Source organism: Prinia subflava (assembly GCF_021018805.1).
Source record: "Prinia subflava isolate CZ2003 ecotype Zambia chromosome W unlocalized genomic scaffold, Cam_Psub_1.2 scaffold_33_NEW, whole genome shotgun sequence".
In the NCBI taxonomy this organism is placed as follows: domain Eukaryota; kingdom Metazoa; phylum Chordata; class Aves; order Passeriformes; family Cisticolidae; genus Prinia; species Prinia subflava.
The window spans coordinates 2,294,919-2,313,747 of record NW_026960610.1 but is presented as its reverse complement, the minus strand read 5'-3'; the positions used below and the strand labels follow the sequence as shown (position 1 = coordinate 2,313,747).

At 48.0% G+C, this 18,829-nt stretch overlaps 1 protein-coding gene and 1 long non-coding RNA gene across 2 annotated transcripts in view; both read left to right on the top strand.

Moving 5' to 3' along the window:
• The window catches only part of LOC134565113 (uncharacterized), a 44,314-nt gene extending 33,212 nt beyond the window's left edge, over positions 1-11,102 (top strand). The window contains exons 4-7 of the long non-coding RNA XR_010083776.1: positions 339-5,005; positions 5,565-5,656; positions 5,817-5,937; positions 6,631-11,102. This is a non-coding gene — a long non-coding RNA (uncharacterized LOC134565113). The remainder of the gene's footprint in view (positions 1-338; positions 5,006-5,564; positions 5,657-5,816; positions 5,938-6,630) is intronic.
• A 245-nt stretch (positions 11,103-11,347) lies between these two features.
• The window catches only part of NEDD4L (NEDD4 like E3 ubiquitin protein ligase), a 103,632-nt gene continuing 96,150 nt past the window's right edge, over positions 11,348-18,829 (top strand). The window contains exon 1 of the mRNA XM_063424559.1: positions 11,348-11,544. Within this exon, the coding sequence (XP_063280629.1) occupies positions 11,497-11,544 (48 nt within the window). The 5' untranslated portion in view covers positions 11,348-11,496. The remainder of the gene's footprint in view (positions 11,545-18,829) is intronic.

Here is an 18,829-nt window from a genome sequence, read left to right as displayed (position 1 = left end):
TGGTCTATAAAAATGTCAGCAATCTTGATGTAGGCACATCTGCATTAAATTTGTGCAGCTTCTTCAAAAATGCTGCTATTCGGACCAAAACAAATCCCTAATATATTCCTGTAATAGGTGTGTGCCCATAGGAGGATGCATCCAGCTCTGGCTGATAAGAAGAGGCAGAGTTCCGCCACAATCTGTGGGGACTCCATGAGGATGTGCCGCCAACCACAGAGTTACACGTGCTGGGAGGGAGGCTGGGAATTGGGTTCCTTGCAGTGTTCAGCCTGTACCCTCAGATAAACAGCACATTTAGGTTCTTGTTGATTACTATTTCCTATTCTTGCACTCAGAATTCCTGCAAATTGTCATCTTGCCAGAGAAGCTCCGAGGAGCCTCACTTGAGTGGATGGAGCTGTGCTGTCCCCAGCTTCCTCTGCCATATGTTGCCATCCCCGTGAGTGTCAGCAGAAATTACTGTGCTCAGAATTTATGAACAGAAATGCAAAATATATTTGTCTGGTACAGAAATGCCAACCTTCTGAACCTCAGGTAGCCTCAGATGGTGTTTTTGACAGATCTGTACATCTTCCTTGCTGATGAAGATTTATCTCTGGATCTTTCTGTGTCAGAGAAGGAGTTTGCTCTTTTGAGGGTGGTTTGAGTACATGAGATATGTGATCCCATCCCTGGAGAGCATGTTCTGCCATTGGCATGAGCTGCTACATGGAAGCTCTTCTGGTCAGAGGAGGTGTCACTCACTGCATCCTTCTAGCTCTTCTTCCCAGCATACCAGATGGAGATGAACATGGAAGCACCAGGAGAACAATTTCCACATGATGTTCAGCCAGTTCAAGACTGAATTTCACCCATGGCCACTAGAAGTTTAGAGGGTACTATAAGGTTTTACAGCAAGAGAAGACATCACAGGTTTCGTATAATCTGGCACTGGCCATTTTTCATTTGCCAGGATGTCTCTACTCTCTGTGTGGTTGATTGAGGAAAAATGTCCATGAGTGTAATTCAGAGGCTGGGTGGATTGAACTGATTCCTCTTCAGAGCCTAAGCTGGCTCTGTAAGTATAAACCATACAAATTCCTCCTTTTTCAGGGTAAGACTTTTCAAAGTAATCTCAGTTTTTACATTTTTGCACAATTCTTAATCCCATTCTATTATTCCCTTGTATTTTGGGCACATTTGGAACCTGAACACTTGAGCCCACATATATGCATCAGCTCCATGACTCACCTTTGAGCATTACTTATTGCACATGATGAATATTTGGTTTGTGTAACAGATCTCTGGCAGAGGGGTTATTTCCCCAAGTTTTTGTGTGAATTAGAAGAATCTGGGATACCCTTTGTAGACTTGTTTCATGCTTCAGCATTTGACTCACGACTCTAATCTGGTACCATCTTCATGGCTTTATGTACCTCTTAGCTGCCTACAGCTCAGATTGATTTTCCTCCTACTCACCCTTTTGCTCACTACTCTTCTCCCAGTTCTCCTCTAATTCCTCTTGTTTCCATATGCTCTGTTTTGTTTGTTCCCTCTTCTTCCCTCCTCTGTGGTGCTCAGCCTGTCCAGCCAGGGGATGCTGGTATACTGGTTTGAAAGCAAAACCAGTGAGACCCCAAGTCAGAAATACAATTTAATATAGAGAGAACAAACAAACAACAAAAAAGGTAAAAATAAAATAAAATAAGATAAATGTAATAGTACAAAAGACCACTGACAGAGTCAGAATGCAAACCTGACACCCTGTTGGTCAGGGTGTTTGAAGCAGTCTGAAGTAAGTCCTCCTGGAGTGACAGTTGTGGCTCCGTTGGAGTAGAGATGATCCTCAAGAAAGGATCCAGTCTTCCTTCAAGGATTCAGTGGAAAACCAGCTGCCTTAGTGTTTGGGATTGCAGGTTTTATGCCTGTGGAAAGGCTTTGGCTCCTCCCACTGAGTGGAGCATCTCACAATGGAATGAAGTAATGTTGTCAGTCATGTGAGAGGCCTTAAATGGCCCATTCACAGGTAATATCCCTCGGAGGAGGATGGGTGGAGGAAGAGATAAGAAGGCACTGCCTTATCTGGTGTTATCAGGTGTCCATTAACAGAAGGCATCCACCCTCTTCCCCTCCTAGAGTTACAAGAGATAAAGAACAATATCTCCCAACAGGTTTCATGAGATGAAAATAGAATACACATTTTTGGTTACATTTTGCAACTCAAGACAGAAAGGGATACCAAACATCTCTCTTTTGTACAGGAACAAAGATGAGGGGCTGAGATATCTTGCCAAACCCCACTGAAGTAGTTTGTCTGTTATCAATTGTATGCTTGTCACACTTTAAGAGGTCTAAAGGTCATGTCTGTCACCATGAGATTTTCCTAGTTTGCTGAGCGTTCATACTAAAGTAGAAGTGTGCACCTTCTCACGCTCATTCATGTAAACAAGGAGATCGTGTTTTGTAAATATTGTAATTGTTTTGAATTCCTTCTCCAAGAGAAGGAATGATTGTGTGACAGCCCCTTTGACCAATGTGGCTGGAAGGTGGGAATGCCACTCTCCAATCCATGGGCACCTTGTTAAAAGTATATAATAGGAAGTAATAAACAAAGCAGGAGATCCTCCCTGCTGCTCTGATCTCCCCAAAACTCCAGACTCCCTGTGTCTTTTCTTGTTGTGGTGTGGGTTTTCTGCTTTGAGTTTTCAGGCCAGATTTCTATTTCATTTGTGTGTTATGGCTAAAATTATGCATACCGCTATGTCAGTTTTCTGTATCCCTGCCTCTGTTGCTAGAATCTTCTTTGCCAGTCTTCCTTAGCTCAATATATCATTTGCTATTTTGTATCATTACACTGCTTTTGCTATTCCCATTGGATTTAGTTCTGTATTCCCACCTTAGACTCCTCCCTGAGTGCATTCTCATTGGTTGTTTGCTTTGTATTGCCTTGTCTATAAAACCCACGGCGAGAAGTGTGTTCCCCGTTCTTGGTGTTCAGTTTTAGGTTTTATTCTTCAGTTGTACCTTTAATAAATCTCCCTAGTTTACCCCAAGACCTGTCTCGCCTCTGCTTCATCTCTGCGCCCCAAAAGCACTCGCTGAGACCATCGGAGTTCCTGAGCAGGGAGGAAGAGTCTCCCCGGGGGGAATGTGCCGCAACCCAATGCTGCCATGCGCGTCCTGGGAAACGCACACCACGGCATTTTCTGGCGAGGCTCACAGCGACACATGTCTTAGGGATCACTCCTGTTTCTCCTTCAGACACGGTCAGGTGGGACTGTGACTTTGACCTCCTTTCAATTCTACAAGAAGCAAAATCCTGAGGCTGTCTGGATTTGAGGTAAGTGAATGAATTCACCTTTAGAAAGATGATGTTAAACGTAGGGATAGCTCATTGTGTGAAATCTGTTTTCGTGCTTCCAAAATCTCCCTGGAGGAGGAGGACTTGTCCTAACTTGGATAAACCTCCACAAAGCTCCTGTGCTGCACTTGGCATTTGGAATGGGAGAAGCCATTCCATGCCCTGCAGACACAGGAGAAATGATTGTCAGCTGCAACCCACACACTGAGGTTATGAAACCCAAAGTGCAGGAGAAATCTCCACCCTGAAAGGAGATATGTATGCTTGATTTGGAATTCCAATGGGATGGGTGAGGTGGGTGTGCTGATTACAGTTTGGAGCAGGAATGATGGAGGATTTACAAGAGCTGGGCTCCTTCCCAGAGCTCTCCAGCTTGAACACGGCAATGTCTCCTTAAAGGTCTGCAGAGAGGGATTTTAGTGCAAATTCCCTATTGATAATCCTTCACAGAATGAGCAATACAGGCAACAATCTGGAAACGTCCATGAGACCCAAATTCCTGTGTCCCTCTTCCCAGGGGCAGGGCTCCAGAGCTTGAGCTGACCTCTCCTTTACTTCCCCTTTCCTTCCAGAAAGCGTTGGTGCAGGATTTTCACTGGGGCTATGCCAGCCAAAGTAGGCTTGCAGGAGGAATTGTGCCCTCAGCAAACACATTTCAAAGTCATACAGAGTATGCCACCATGGCCGTGTGTTGGGGCAGTGTGGTGACAGCTCCTCAGGTGGCACACCAGCTTTAGCAGGACGTGAGCTAAGAAAAGCCATGTTTGGTGGGGTAGTCCAATGCTGCAGGTACCAAATGTGTAGCCAAAAAGTGCTTTACAGGAAGGTGCAGGTCTGTTGTCTCAGGGTGGTGTTTGTCATGGCTCTTACTCCCTAAGAGCCACTCTGTAATGGGCTGGGAGGGGAAAAAAAGAGGGTGAGGATTGCAAAGGCACTGCTTAGAACTGAAATGAGTTGTTTGAAAGGTCTCACGGGTTAAGAAAAGCTGGGGATCTTGGAGGGGCTGGGTGTGCTACAGATTCACAGCAGGAAAGTGACTGAAGAAGAGGGTTATGGGCCTGGAGAAGATGGACAGCTGATAATTATTCCCTATTGTTGGGGGTTAGATTTGCCTCTTTTTCACTTAGAGAATTTTTTCCCATAAGTTGCTAAGAAACCTTAACGACAGTACTTAACCAGAACAAAGGGAGTAATTGAAGGACATGGCAGCACAAGGCTACACCTATTGTTTTTCAGTCTCCAGGAGCTCCCCTCAGAGGGGAGAGATAATGCGAACTTTGGTAAAGGTAAGAGACAGAACTGGGGGGGCAGTTGCTCACTCTTGCTCTCAGCATCGAGGAGGACAGTCAAGCTGCCCCTCGCTGCAAGAAGAGTCCACGGCCATCACTCCGTCTTGTCCTGGGAAATCTACCGTCATCTGCTCGTGTACCCAGGAATCCTGAGTTTGCTGTTTCTTCGGAGCTTTGAGGCTTTCCTGCTACTCTGTAGCCCTGCACTGCCCAGCTCTGCCGGGACACCCCCTGCCATTCCAGCTACCAGCGCAGAGCTCCTCGTCTCATCCACCAGCCTGGGACTTTCCACCCTTCCAGCTTGGCCTCTCGGAGTCCTGCAGGGGCACTGAGATCAAACTGCCCCAGGCTTTTGTGAAAGAAAGCCCTCAAGGTTCCTGGTTCTGTTTATTATTAATGCTGTAGTTGTTTGTTTGTTTTGTCATATATACTAGTAAAGAACTGTTATTCCTATCCCCATACCTCTGCCTGAAAGCCCCTTTAATTTTCTAAATTAGAATAATTTGGAGGGAGGGGATTTGAATTCTCCATCTCTAGGGAGATCCTGCCTCCTTCCTAGCACCAACCTGTCTTTCAAACTAGGACACCTATGCACCATAATAAAAAAAAAAAACCAGGAGAAATCAAATTACATAGAATTATAGAGAGGCCAACAGAAGGAGGTAATCTTCCACTATGGCCAGTTCCAGAGACAAGAGACCAAGCAAGATGAGCCTGAATGTTAATTACACCAGTCTTTTGGGTCTGGGGATTTTTTCCTCCCCCAAGGGGTGAGAAGCCCAGGGAGCACTAGGGAGAGCTCCTGTCACTGCAGTGGCCTGTGGTGTGGTGGAACAGGAGGGACAGCATTGCTTGGGAGATGCCCCAGAGATTAGAGGCTCTGGGCCTGACTCAGGCCCATGTGACTCACCTGAACACTCGTTTTCCCATAGAAGCTGTGGAAAGCTCCTGTGGCTGACTCTATCCCCAGCTCTCAACCCCGGGTCTGTTGGATGCTCTCCCTCCCTGCCACCCGCCCAGACAGGTGAGTGTCACATGCAGCTGGGAGTCACACACTGCTCAGTGAGCCTGACACAGTGTAAATCTGAGCAACTTTACTTCCATAAATGCTGCAGATTTCATTTTATTTGTTCTCTTTCTCTCTTTTGCTGTCCTCCCCGGGGATGTCTGCCTGTGATTTTCAGTACCACACGCATCCCAACAAACCCAAGGTGTATTAACACAGACAGAATGTGAAATCCAAGTGAAGGAAACAGTCTGCAGAACAAATCTCATGGTATTTGGCTTGCTCATGGGCTATGCAAGGTAAAACATCCTCAGGTTAAGTACTGAACTGGAAGAAAAGCCCCTGCCCTGTGACAGCACTGCCCAGCTGGCCTCTGCCAGTGGCACTGCTCCCTGGAGACCTGGCCCCTCCACTCCCACACTACCCAGAACACTTTCCTGCTGTGAGACAGTGAGCTGGAAGGAATTGTCTGGAAAACAGGCCACTGACTATATCAAAAGCCTTCCAGAACAATTAGCAGCCTCTGTCCAAAGCACTGTGGCACTACACCTCGTTCAATTCTATTAATACTCTTTAAATAGCCCCAAAATGATGGGTTTTTCCTTTCCTGTAAATTACTGATAACTGACAGAAACACAGGGCTTCTCTTGACTTCTCCAGGGTTAATCTTTCTTTTCTTGCTCATGCCTGCTCTGTCATATTGTCACTGGGAACTGAGCAACAATTAACAATTTATGTTTTGTGGGAGCTTGATTCAACTTGGCTTATAGCTTTGATGAGTTTTCTATGACGGTCTCAATAATACATTATAAAATACTGACATGTTTTTAAATAGTTAATCTTTTACTAGTTTTCTGTGTTCTGAACCATGCTCATCCCCCAGCCATTTCAATAATGGTTCAAGGAAGGTATATACTGAGAACACAGAGACAATTATGTTAGTCCAACAGCAACCTGATAAAATATTAATATTTCTTATGAAATTTTTCCAGAAGGAAGGAGAAAAATCATCACCAGCAAGAAGCTTTGCAGTGGGAAAAGCCTTTTTTCGGCAAAGGATTAAGTAACACCATTAAATATTGAACGATGCTGAGGTGTGTCTGTGCACAGCCTCATTTCAGCCCAGTGTGATGCAGATTTTATTTCCTCCTCTGCAGAAATCATGAAGTCCTGTTTTAAACCACGATGGAAGAGACAATCGGATAAAATCTGTACCTTGCCACTACTACTTTTATGATTTGTTAAGTTCACTGGAATGAATAATACAGCATGAACAGAATATTTTAAATACCCCTTGGCAGTCACTGAAGTACAATAATCATTTAAAAGACACGGGAATTACCAAACTGCATGTGCAGCTGGTGCCACCTCAAACCAAAGGGAGCCTTGCCTGGGTGATTTTCACCTCTGCACTCTAATTTTGTATTTCACCAGAGCTGTTAAGAATAAATAAATAATAAATTGAACAGCAAAAAACAAGTCATTCTGGGCAACCTCTGGCAGCTGTTTGCTCTTATAATGCTGTTTGGTGAGCTGGAAGCACCTAGTTCATTTCCTAAAGAGCATTTTCTGCTTAGGTTTGGGCTCTATTAATCTGTTCAAGCCAATTCTCTAAAATCCAAACCATCTGTATTTGGGAAGATCATGGTTTATTTGGATTCTCTTTGTGTCTGCTGTCAGTAGATGATTAAAAGTATGAGGGATTTACAGTGTAAAGTCTCTCAACCGACATGTTACAGTGAACTTCTAAGCAGTATCTCTTTCAATATTTGGGTAACAGCTGGTACAGGTGAGTCCAGCAGGGAAACAAAGAACAGCCACAAAACCTGGAAATGGCTGAACTTTGGCAGTGTAGAATGGCTGCAAAGAGTGGGGATAGCTGAACTTTCAGTGTTTCACCTGGTGTTTTACTGGCAGTTTCTGAAGATTCCTTGTGAAACACACAGGTAACATTTTTGTATCAGGGTGCCTGGAATTTCTAGGGAGGCAGTGAAGAGGTAACTGGAGATCTGGCCTAGTAAGCCATTACTTCATGTTGTCCTCATGCCCCATGCCCGGGTGCCATCCAGCCCCATGCTGTGTGTGGGGCAGCTGCTGCTCCTCCATGCCCCACTCGCAGGGGGCGCTGCATCCTCCCACTCCCCACTGCTTCCCATCCTGCACAAGTGGATGGAGCATCAGCTCTTGTGGAGAATTGCCAGCCATAAGACATATTAAATCTATTTTTCTCAGAAAATTGTAAATAATTCATGGGGCTTGGTTCTATAAAGAGGCCAGTTATAAATCATCCAAGCTGCACCTGGAGATTTCTGATGTCAGCATTATGACATGAATTACATCTCTCCAGGGCCATCTATTACTGTAAACACAATTCCAAAGAGGAATTATTCATGTAACATGCACAGGCAAACAAGTAATTTTCAGCCTGGATTTGATACGAAAGCTTTGCAATCCAACTGAGTTGTTAGTGGCACTAATTTTCTGCTTTGGCTTTAGAGATGCTTTTACTCTGCTCCTGTACAGGTGGATTTTTCCCTGGGGAGCACCTGTTGGTGGGAATGCTGGCTGACTGTACACCACCAGCAGCCCAGGTCCTGTGAGGTGCAAGGAAAAAGCCATGGATGTGATTCCAGAGGGACAAGAGCATGTGCTGCAGAAAAGATCTGGATTCTGAGATTTCCATGTATCACCATCTTAACTGTGCTGGGAGTACAGTCCACTTACAGCTGTTGAATTACACCAACTCTTTCTTTTTCATTCTGCACTTCAGAAATAGAAACATTGTTGAATGGAAACATGCCAGGTTCCTGATGGTTTCCAATTCTTGGTGTCAGCACAGAAAGATATGAGAGGCAAAAAACTGAGATGTGTTTATGTACTGAATGAAAGGACTCCTGAAATCCTGCTTTTCTGTGGTATCTGTTAGATGGGAAATGGTAGAGATGTTTCTGTTAAGGCAACCAAGTAGGTGAGTGAAAAGCAGGGGGGCAAAGCTACATCCAGAGTTGGGAACGATCTGCTGAGCTCAGAACAAAGACGAATAAAATGGAATCTATCTTGGCAAGAGGCCTGTGGAATGAGCCTGGTGCCAGGTGCTCCTGTGGACTTGACCATCTGAGGCTTGGCCTTGGCCAGGCCAGCAGTTTGGCTGTGCCTGGCCCTGCCCAGCACTGCCTGCACCACGTGTAGTTTATGGCCAGCAGGGACCCGTGGCAGTACAAAGGCTTATGTCTCCGCAGGCTGGACTTTAACAGTTCGTGCTCAGCTCTGAGGCACTGCTGTCTGGGCAGAGGTCACATCCTTCCTGCCCCAGAAAGGGCTTTGGAAAGGCTGGAAAAACACTCTCTGGCCTACAGACTGCTGTGGAATCTCTCCAGAAAAAGGTATCTCCTTTTTCCCTTTCTGCTCAGCTCTGTGGAACAGAAATAGGTACAAAGCACCTGAACACACAGAGGTGGGCTGCTGAAGCTGGATCCAGTGGCATCTGTCTGAAGTGCCCATGTAATAAATACTGTTGAATAATTCATGTTTTGGTGTATATAAAATGTAAATATGTTTTGTAAAATGAAATGCACAAGCAGGTCGGGCATGAAACCGACTAATTTTAGGATGGGCAATGTTGCCGGAGATCAGCCAGAGTCAAGACAGCACTCAATATGAGTTAGAAATCTTGCTCGTTTATTCAGCTACTTGACATACATTTATACTGTGCTAAGCATATCATGCACCTAACTCTGAACATCATTGGTTAAACCATAGTGTTCACGCATCCTTGCAGTATACATAATTGGTTTAGAAGCTCTGCGGCTGGATGCTGTGAGCCTTCTCCAACTTATGGTCAACACACCCTGTCTAGCATCCTGTTACAGCTATTGCTCCAAACTTTACTTCCTCCTTATCCCATCTAAAGAACAGTTCAAGGACGTTTCAGCTTCTACTCATCCTTTAGGCTAAAAGCAGGATTGTGCACATGTCCCTGCTTTTCCAGCCATGCATCCACAGGGCAATACCCAGAGGCTACGAATCCGGGAAAGACAATACCCCTGCCGGTAAATTGGGAAGCACACTATTAACACCAGAATAAAGGGTAAATCAAGATTGGAATCAGTCCTCCGGGGCCGTGGAACTGTGAAGTTCCCAGCCATCATGGGAGATACCATCGGGAGAATGCCTTCCATTCAGGATTTCACCTCCCATTCATACACGGAGGAACAGACTTAACATTCATCTTTCTTCGGGGAACCCCATTCAGCAGACCGGACAGCAGAAATGAATATGAAGAAACCGACCCAAAGACAAAGATCTTTGGGGAAATACTCTGCCGCCGGCAAAATAAACTGTATAAAAAGGGGACCCTGAAAAGGGCCAATTGGTCCTGTTATAAACGTAGAATGGTTAATTCATGTTCTTATGATAAATTAGAAATTTATAAAATTGTATAAAGTGATATCAGGTAAAAGTTTATGTTTTAAGAGATTCTGCAGCAGACGGCGAAACTGACCACCCTGAGACAGCCGGCGCCCCATTCAGAAAAGAACAAAGGGATTTTCCGGGAAAGCCCGCAGCTGCCCAAGCACCAGGGAGGGGACCCCGGAGATAAGCTGGCACCAGCAACTCACACCTTGGGTGCCAGCTTCACGGACCATCAAGCCACATCTTCGATATCCCGACCACTCATCAACTATAAGGACCTATTGAAATTGGACATTAACATTTGAACTGAGAAAAGAACTCTTTTCTGCTTGGTCGGGGAGACTCCCGAATTTGTATAGTTGGTGGGGAAACAATGGGGAATATGGGGAAATATTGCCGAGGGCGGAATAAAGTGTATAAAAACCAAGCCCCGAACCGGGCTAATTCGTGAACCGTTGGGGGAGATAGCAGGCTGCCAGGCCCTGTATCTCACGGTTCACCCTTGGCATTTCCCGGGAAAACTCTGTCAAGTTTTTTCCGCTGGTGGTGGGTTATCGAAATTCTGTGATTTGGTTTGTTATTAATAAACCAAATTATTATTTAAATTGGAATATCTGATTGGCATTTATAACAGTCCAACTCCCTCAACAGCCTCTACTTAAGCACCACCGTGCTGCCAGGAGATACCGAGAGATCATAAACAGGAGATTAGCACAGGGACGGGCACGGCTGGGGGCAGAGCCAGCTCAGGGGCAGAAAACAAATCAAAAGCTCATTTAGAGCTAAAGCGGGACTTGATTTTGCCCAGAAGTGCCCTCGCTCAGAGTGCCCACAGTGTTCTGTTTCCCTAAAACTTGTGATGGCGGGGGAAGAAATGCCACGGTGAGCGACCACCCTCAACTGCTCCGGAGAGTCGCAGGCAGAGGGGGCTTCGCTCCTGCCCACCCCGGGCCCGCACCAGGACACGGCCCGGTCCCGAGCGCGGAGCGCTCTCGCAGTCCAGTCCCGGCGGCGCCGCTCCCGCCCACTGGAGGGCGCCTGCCCCACGCGCCCGCTGCCACCGCGCGCCCGCTCTTCGCGCCCCCACCCGCCCGCCCTGAACGCGTGCGTCCCTCACGCCCCCCGTGCGATCGCTCCTCACGCCTCCTCACGCCCGTCCTCAGGGCGGTGCGGACGCGGAGCGAGGCCCCTCCCGTTCTTTGTGCCGCGCCCCGCCCGTCGCCGTTGGGCCGGCCCGGCGCTCTCCCCGCCCCGCCGGCGCTCCCCGTCTCTGCGGCCGCGCTCAGCCCCGGCCCGCGTCGGCAGCGCGAGCGGCCCCGCCCCCCGCCCCTTTCCACCGAGCTCGGCTCCCGGCGCTTTCCGCCGCCCGCGGGCCATCGGCAGCAGCGGCAGCCAGAGGAGGAGGCGGCGGCGGCGGGCGGCTCGGTGGGCCCGGGAGCGGCTCCATGGCGACCGCGGCGGCGGAACCGGTGTACGGCCTCTCGGAGGACGAGGTGGGTGTGCGCGGACGGGCTGGGTTCGGGCTGTGCCGGGGCCGCGTCAGCGGGAGCCGTGGCTGAGGTTCGGGAGCTGGGCGAAGGTCGACGGTCGGTCCGGGAGGGCAAGCGTTGCCCGCCCCGCAGGGCTCCGTGCCCCTCCCGCAGCGGCCCCTTGCCCGGGGGTGGCCCGGCCCGGGGAACGCTGCCCGCACCCCAGGCAGGTGCGGCCGCCCAGAGGCCGCGGGTGCCTCGGCCGGGCCGGCGGCGAACGAAAAGCCACGGCCGGCGGTGCTGCGGGCGGGGGCGGCCGCCCCTCTCCGCCTCCCCGCAGCGCTGCCGGTGTCCTCAGGGAGCGGCCGCGGGACCGGAGCGGAGCAGCCGCTGGGCCGGTGCGCTGGGTACTGTGTCAGACACAGCCTGACCCCAATGCAGATGGAGCTGATAAGCGGGGTAGGACCCGCGATAACTAATCACTGTGAGCCGATGTCTTCTGCAGAATCATACAAATCATACAGGCATGAGGAGAACAGTCCAGTTTACTTTAGGTGAATGTTAAAAATCTTATTTAATGCCCTTTTTGTTTCACTGCCTTGGTCAGATGCTCCTTTTCTTAGGAGCCAGTGTCATAGAGCATCAGCAATGGGCAAGGCTGCATTACTGGGCTGTGGTTTCAGGGTATCGACTGTTAGGAGCGCACGCGTTGCTTTTATTTTTACAGGAGTGAATAGTAATTACAACATTGCTTCCGGTTTTGTGGGGCTGAACACAACGGGTGATGTGTCAGTCTGTGGTGTAGAAGAAACCAACATTAAGAACATCTTCTGCCTTGAGAAGCTGACAATGTTTCTTACCTGGTGTATTTCAGCGGCACCGAGTCTGGATGACTGTAACATTTAATTCTCATTGGGAAGGAGGTTCCTGGACAGGAGTGGGTGTTTTGGTAAGGGGGGGGGGGGTGTGTCATTCTGTTGTTAAATTATAAAGCTGAGAGCAGAGTGATTGTGAATGCTCTGCATGTATGTGAAGGTAGGGGAGAAGAGGGCGTTGCAGGAGCTTTGGGTGATGTAGATAGCAAGCACAACAGCAGAGGAGAACCTTCTCCTCTCTGGGCTGTTTCCATAAGCCTTTGTGTGAGCACAGTGGTGGCTGGCACCAGTCCCCAAGCAGCTTTGGGCCAGCTCCGGTGCCTTGCCTGACCCTGCAGGTAGCTGGGCCCACTGCCGAGCCATCTGCAGGGCCCTGCTTGCTCCGGGGCTGCTGGAGGGCCTGCGGTAGTCCTGCGCGGTCCTGGACTGCCAGAGGGGCTGTGGTGATCTTGGCTGCTCCTGGGCTGCTGGGGTGTTTGCACAAGCTTAGGGAACAGCTAAAGGCAGTGGGGTTTGCTGTCCCAATCTTGGGCATCCCAAAGCATTTGATTGGAGATGCTTTTGTGCTTATATTAGCAAGTGTGATCTGTGAGGAAAAGGGAAACCTGGAGCCACCCTGCCAGGTCCCGGGGAGGTGCCTGAGAACAGCACGCTAGAGCTTGGCTGCTGCCTTTTCTGTTGTGCATGCGCTTGCTGTGCCTTGTCCTTGCCTCCTGCCTTGACATATGCTGGTACTTGCACTGAATGCTAAAGAGAAACAGATACAGGGAGAAATCTGCTGGCTGCTCTCACCTTGGCTTGGAGGTGGAGGGATCTTGGGAGAGCAGGGGCTGTTCCTGCCATGATGCTCAGCCCCAGCTGGTGCTGGGGACCTGGCCTATGGAGCAGTGGGCAAGGAGATGTGTTTGTCAATCATCTCCTGAGGTAAAACCAAGCTATTGGAAAAGGAGCTGCTGGGAAAAGAAAGGCTCTGGTCTCTCAGCAGCCACAGCTGCAGTGATGACCATAGCTACACTGCCTGAGGGACAGGAGACTGGGGTTTGTTTCCTGCTTTGCTATGCATCTGCTGCTGCTGGACACTTATCAGGAAGAGCAGTGACCATCTTAAACTACAGTGGGAGTCCACAAATGGAAATAGGATGGAAGAAAGAGGGAGAAGGGACTGAGGGGGGGTGGCATGGAGAAGGGTGTGGGTGATACAGCCTGTTGGGCTGTAGTTTCATGACCCTGAGAGCCTGACCTGCTGTTGAGTCTCTAGTAATGGGCAGAGGAGAGCATGGAGGAGGGATGGTCTCTCTCAGGAAAGAGGCTATAAGAAAGCTCTAGTAAAGGTAAATCTCAAGAGGGCTGAGGAAGGTGTGCTGACAGTTCTATGCGTGCTGGCTTGTGTGGGTTATGACTTCCTGCTAGCATTGGCTTGGACTTGGCTCATAATTTTTTGGAAAGCAGAGCTCTATTGGCTGTGAGAGAGCTGTGAGAGGCTGAGTTGCTTTGTGGACATATTCAGCCTATTCATTTCCTTTGTTCCTGCCTGGGTTTGAAATGCAGTTTGCAGATCTGTTGTAGATGCGTTTTGGAGGGCTTTGAGTTGGCCTTATGCAGTGCTTCCACTCCTGGCACATTTGCTGATTGGAAAATGCAGTGATTTACATGCAGGCTGGACTTGCTGAGTGGCTTTCCAGAGAGAGAACCAGCAATCTCTCCTCCAGACCAGAGGCACAGGCTTCCCTCCTGCTTGCACAGCTGATGTGTGTGGTAGGCGTGGAGCAGCCTGGGCTGTGTGTATGGCGGCGTGTCTGCAGGGTATGGGCCTGCACTCATCCCTGTGGGTAGCTGTGCTTCACAGGGCTGCCTTCCATGGAGACATTGTTCAGTTTTGCCCAAGGACTCTGATAGGTGTTGGAACACTAGGCAGTTTGGGGATTTGGGGATCACTGAGTCAGAGGATGAGCCAACCATTGCAGTCTGTTATGGCAGACCATGTTGTGTTCATAGATCAGCCTCCTTGTAAACCTGAAGTGTAAAGTGTTTTATATTAATTAGTTAAAATTAGTTGTAAATCAGATTCATATCCTGCCAATTTTCACTGTCGGGGTGACCTCAGCACTGGGTCAGGCTGCCCAGAAGGTGTTGGAGCTCCATCCTGGGGGTTGTTCAGGACCATCGGGACACAGGCCTGGGCAGCCAGCTCTGGCTTAAGCAGGGGGTGGGCCAGGTGACCTCCAGAGGCTTGTGCCAGCCTCAGCCCCTTTGCGATTCTGTGAAATAATATTTATACAGGCTCTTGGAAGGTTAGATGCTTTCATGCAGACTCTAAATATCAGTGTATATGAAATTTTAGAGCCTTTTGTAATGGAAAATATTTGTGAATGAAGTGCACCTGTTGTTTGCTTCAGTTTGGGTTTCTTGAGAGTCAAACATTGCCCACACAAATCCACAAATATTTTGCTTTCTCAATGTCCTTGGATGGAAGCAAAACTTGTAGCTCCTTGGATCTTGTTTGCTTGAATAAAAAATGGAACTTCAGAAAAAAGATCCTTGAAGAATGTCTTTTTATACTTTAAAATATTAGGGGAAAAAGAGGTTCACGTGTGAAACTGCTCTCTGCAGTTACAGCATTCTTTTCAAGTTCTATTCAACTTCTGTGACTTGTGATTGAGTCAATTGGAATTAGAAGCTTCCTACTGAGATGACATTTTGTCGTGCCTTAGAAATTGTCAAAAGGATCTTATGTTCCTGAAAATATCTCGATGTGTGAGATACAATCCCATATGCCTCAAGATAAATAATTCTGCATGTAGTCACTGCAGCCTAACCTTTCATCTTAGTTCTTGTGTGCTGTGCTGGGCAAAGCCTTGTGCCTGAGGAATGAAACCTGAAGGATTTCAGTACCTCAGGAGCCTGTGTGGCGCTTCGCTTGACTGCGACACTTTGGGGAAAGGGAAACAAACCCAGTTCTGAGTATGATGGAAATGGTTCCTATGGACAGGATGAATTCCTGTAAAGCCCAGGCTCACCTGTATGGGATCTGATATCAGGGTAAGGAATAAGCCAAGATTTGCCACAGTGGTGCTATGGTGAAGTGCAGCTCATGCTGTGATGGCTAAAGTGTCTGTCTGTGCAAACTGTTTCAGACTGAGGCATATGGGAGGTTGACTTTCGTGCTTAGTATTTACATGTTCCTGATGGATTTGTTGCTCTGCAATGATCTCCCTTGAGGGTGTCTCCTTCCCGGTACTCAAGTGGCATGTTAACGGAGCCATGAGATGGGGCTGCAAAGGCCTCAAGAAGAAGATGCTCATGATCAGCAGGATTTATTGGGGAAGAAAAGGGCTGCAACTTTCCCTCCCTCCCTGGACTTGATGACAGTAGTGACATGTGGGAGTTCAGGGCTGGATTTCTCTACTTTGCATTTGAAGCAAACCATAAACTTAGGAAGTAATGGCAATGCTGAGTTGTTGGGGCAGTGTCAGTGTTGTAGATGGTTGCAATTAGATTTCAGGTGACGTTTCCTGTTGTGTGGCCTCAGTGGTGAGGCTGTACCTTGCTGCTCACCTGGCTTCTGTGCTGTGCTGGCACAGCCAGAGATGTTTCCCTAGCCCAGGCTGTCCCCATGGAGCCCCTGCCAGGACTGGTGCTGGGGAGGGGTTCCAGAGCCGTGCCCCTTCATCGCGCATTCCCAGCTCAGCTCCTGGAGCAGCACTGGAGCACTGGGCACTGTGGCATTGGAAGAGGGCTGGATGAAGGGCACTGGTGTGCTGGAGAAGCAGCTTGTGGGCAGCTGTGGCTCCTCAGCTGTGAGGTGGAAAGGGGCAGTGTGGGGGGGCTAGTCTGCCCAGGGATGCACCCCTGGCCCCATGAGCTCTAGCCCAGCCCACTGCTACCTAAACCTGGAGGCTTTATGTGCAAAAACCCTTGAGTTCCTTGAGAAGATGCACCCTTTGTCACCACCACTGAATGCAGACCCTTTAAATGAGAGCTCTGTTGTTTCTGAATATTCCAGTTACATAAAAGCCTCTCTCTGCCGAGTCTGAGAGGGGCCTCCCTTGGTCACAGCACTGAGAGTGTCTTAGCAATAAACAAGTCAGAATAGTGACTTTTTTACTGACCCTGAATTGTTTTTATAGACTCTTAAGTGCACTGGCTTCAGGCATAGCATGTAAACCTTAAATGATGATTAAAAAGTGCAGGTAAGGAAGCATATGATAAATGACAGGGCTTGCGTATCTACTTGTATGGCAGAATATCAAAATAGGCTGTGGTTCTCAGGAGGTCAATAGATTTTTATAACGACCTGCATTTTAAACGAGCTTTTGATGAGTTATTGGCATGTTTTGGTCACTAGTGCTGAAACTAGGTAAATTCTAGTTTTATTTTAAAATGAATGTAAAGACATTTAAGGAGGCTTGTATTAACATGAGGGTCTGAGGGACACAAGGAATGTTAGTTTTAGCTATATCCCTATTCAGAGATGGCTGTCTCCCCTGGCTGTTGTCCTGTCCTCTGAGGTATGCAGGTAGTGCAACCCATGGTTGTTCCGTTGCTGCCTTTGGGAAGGGGGGATAAAGCAGTCCTTGGGTTCTGTGTGAAGGGCTGGCCTTTGGAGGGCACTGTGTAATGGGAAATGGGAACTCGAGGTTTTCCTCTTCTGCACAGAAGCCATTTTCCTGGGAAGCAAACATGGACTGTGAGCCCCACACCTGTTCCTGAGCAGGCACCTCACCCTCGGGGCACAGCTTGTGCTGGGAGTTACGGTTAACAGATCTGTGACGGGATTTTTGTGTTTTGTTTTGAAAATATCACCAGGCATGGTATGAGTCAAAGGAGCTTATCTGTCAGAAGGGAATCCGTGTTACATCTTAGGATGTTGTGGGAGGAATTCACCCCTGCAGCTTCTAGGCTGGAGTTGTGTTTCCAGCCAGTGAAAGGTTCTGTGAGATATAATACTTATCCTTTCTGGACCAAACACAGCCCCTGGTGTGAGGTGGGCTGCCTGCAGAGGTACTGTAGGATCCAGAGGCCACATTGGATCTGGTGCTATGGGTGCAGCCTGTTGGCAGCTCAGTGATTTCTGCTGGATTGGGCCAAATTGACAACCTCTCAGTCCCACATGATGGGATGGGGCCAAGACCTTTGCTTAATTAAACTCTGTGCACTATAAACTGGGGCTTTCTGGGCAAGCTGGAAACTTCCAGGCCTTGTAATAGCAGTGAGGGCTGGATTATCCAACAGCTTCAGTCAACATAAAGTCACAGATGTGATAACAATGTGCAGAAGAAGCTTGATTTAATTACAATTACAATTAAATTTTGGTGTTGGTGAACAGAGAAATCTCATTAACTTCCATAAATTTCTCCATCTTTTGCTTTCTCTGCCACTTCTTAAATGTTTCATTGTGTTGAAGAGGAGGGTTTTACTGTAGCAGTAGAAGTGCTGCTGGGCACCTCTGTCCCCTTGTGGGAAGAAGTGCAGTGTAATCTTGTGTATACACTGTTATTTTGGGTAAGTTGGGTAGGAATGTGGCGTGGGTTGGGTGACTCCTACCTCAAGCACTGGGAGGAAGGAATGTGGTTTTACTGCTGGCGTGCTCAGCTCAGGACTGGAGCTGTTGCCAGGTCAGTGCTAACACCTGACAGGGTTTACCTGGGACTGGAACTGTGGCTTTCAGAAGTATTTACACACTGTCATGCCAACTTTTTCCAGCATGGGGTTCTTAAGCTGCCCAGTTTCTAGTACTGGAGTGTTTCCTTCCCCTGCTCCCACTGTCTTTTCCTCTCCCCTGCCAGAAAGAAGGAAGAAAACGAAATCCTTGGGAAAGGGATTGTTTTCTATAGAGAACTAGTAATTAATTTTAAAGTAAGAGATGTGGCTAAATTGCACAGGCCTGGGAGCTAATTGCAGTTAAAATAGTTAAAAATAAACCAACCTATAAAAACAACTCAAAGCCCCAACAAAACAAGTCTAGAAACTTGATTTCTGAGATGGGTTATGGAAGGTATTAAGATGTATTATGTCTGCCAGGTGATGTCTTGACTGGGCAACAGACCTGGTGTGTATATTTGTAATTGCTCATTTTTTTCCTCCCTCCATTTTGCCATAATTCCTGTGCACTGGCAGGCTGTAGGTATTTGTCAGAATCCTGATTTCTAGGATTTAGGAACCTTGCCTGTAATCAAAATAAATATCTCCAGTTGTGAGAACACTGACTATTCTGAGGAATCACTCCATGGATGAGTTGGGCTTTGCCATTAAGCCATAGCACCTTATTTTTGTGCCTCACTGCATGGATCAGTGTGGCTGTATTAGTGTCCTGCCAGCTCAGGTCAGGTTTTCCTGTTTCCGTGTAGTTTATCTGCTGGTGAGGAGCAAAACAATTTGGAACGGGGAGCACAACCATGCTGTCCGCTCTCCTTTGGCAGATCTTAGTGCTGAAT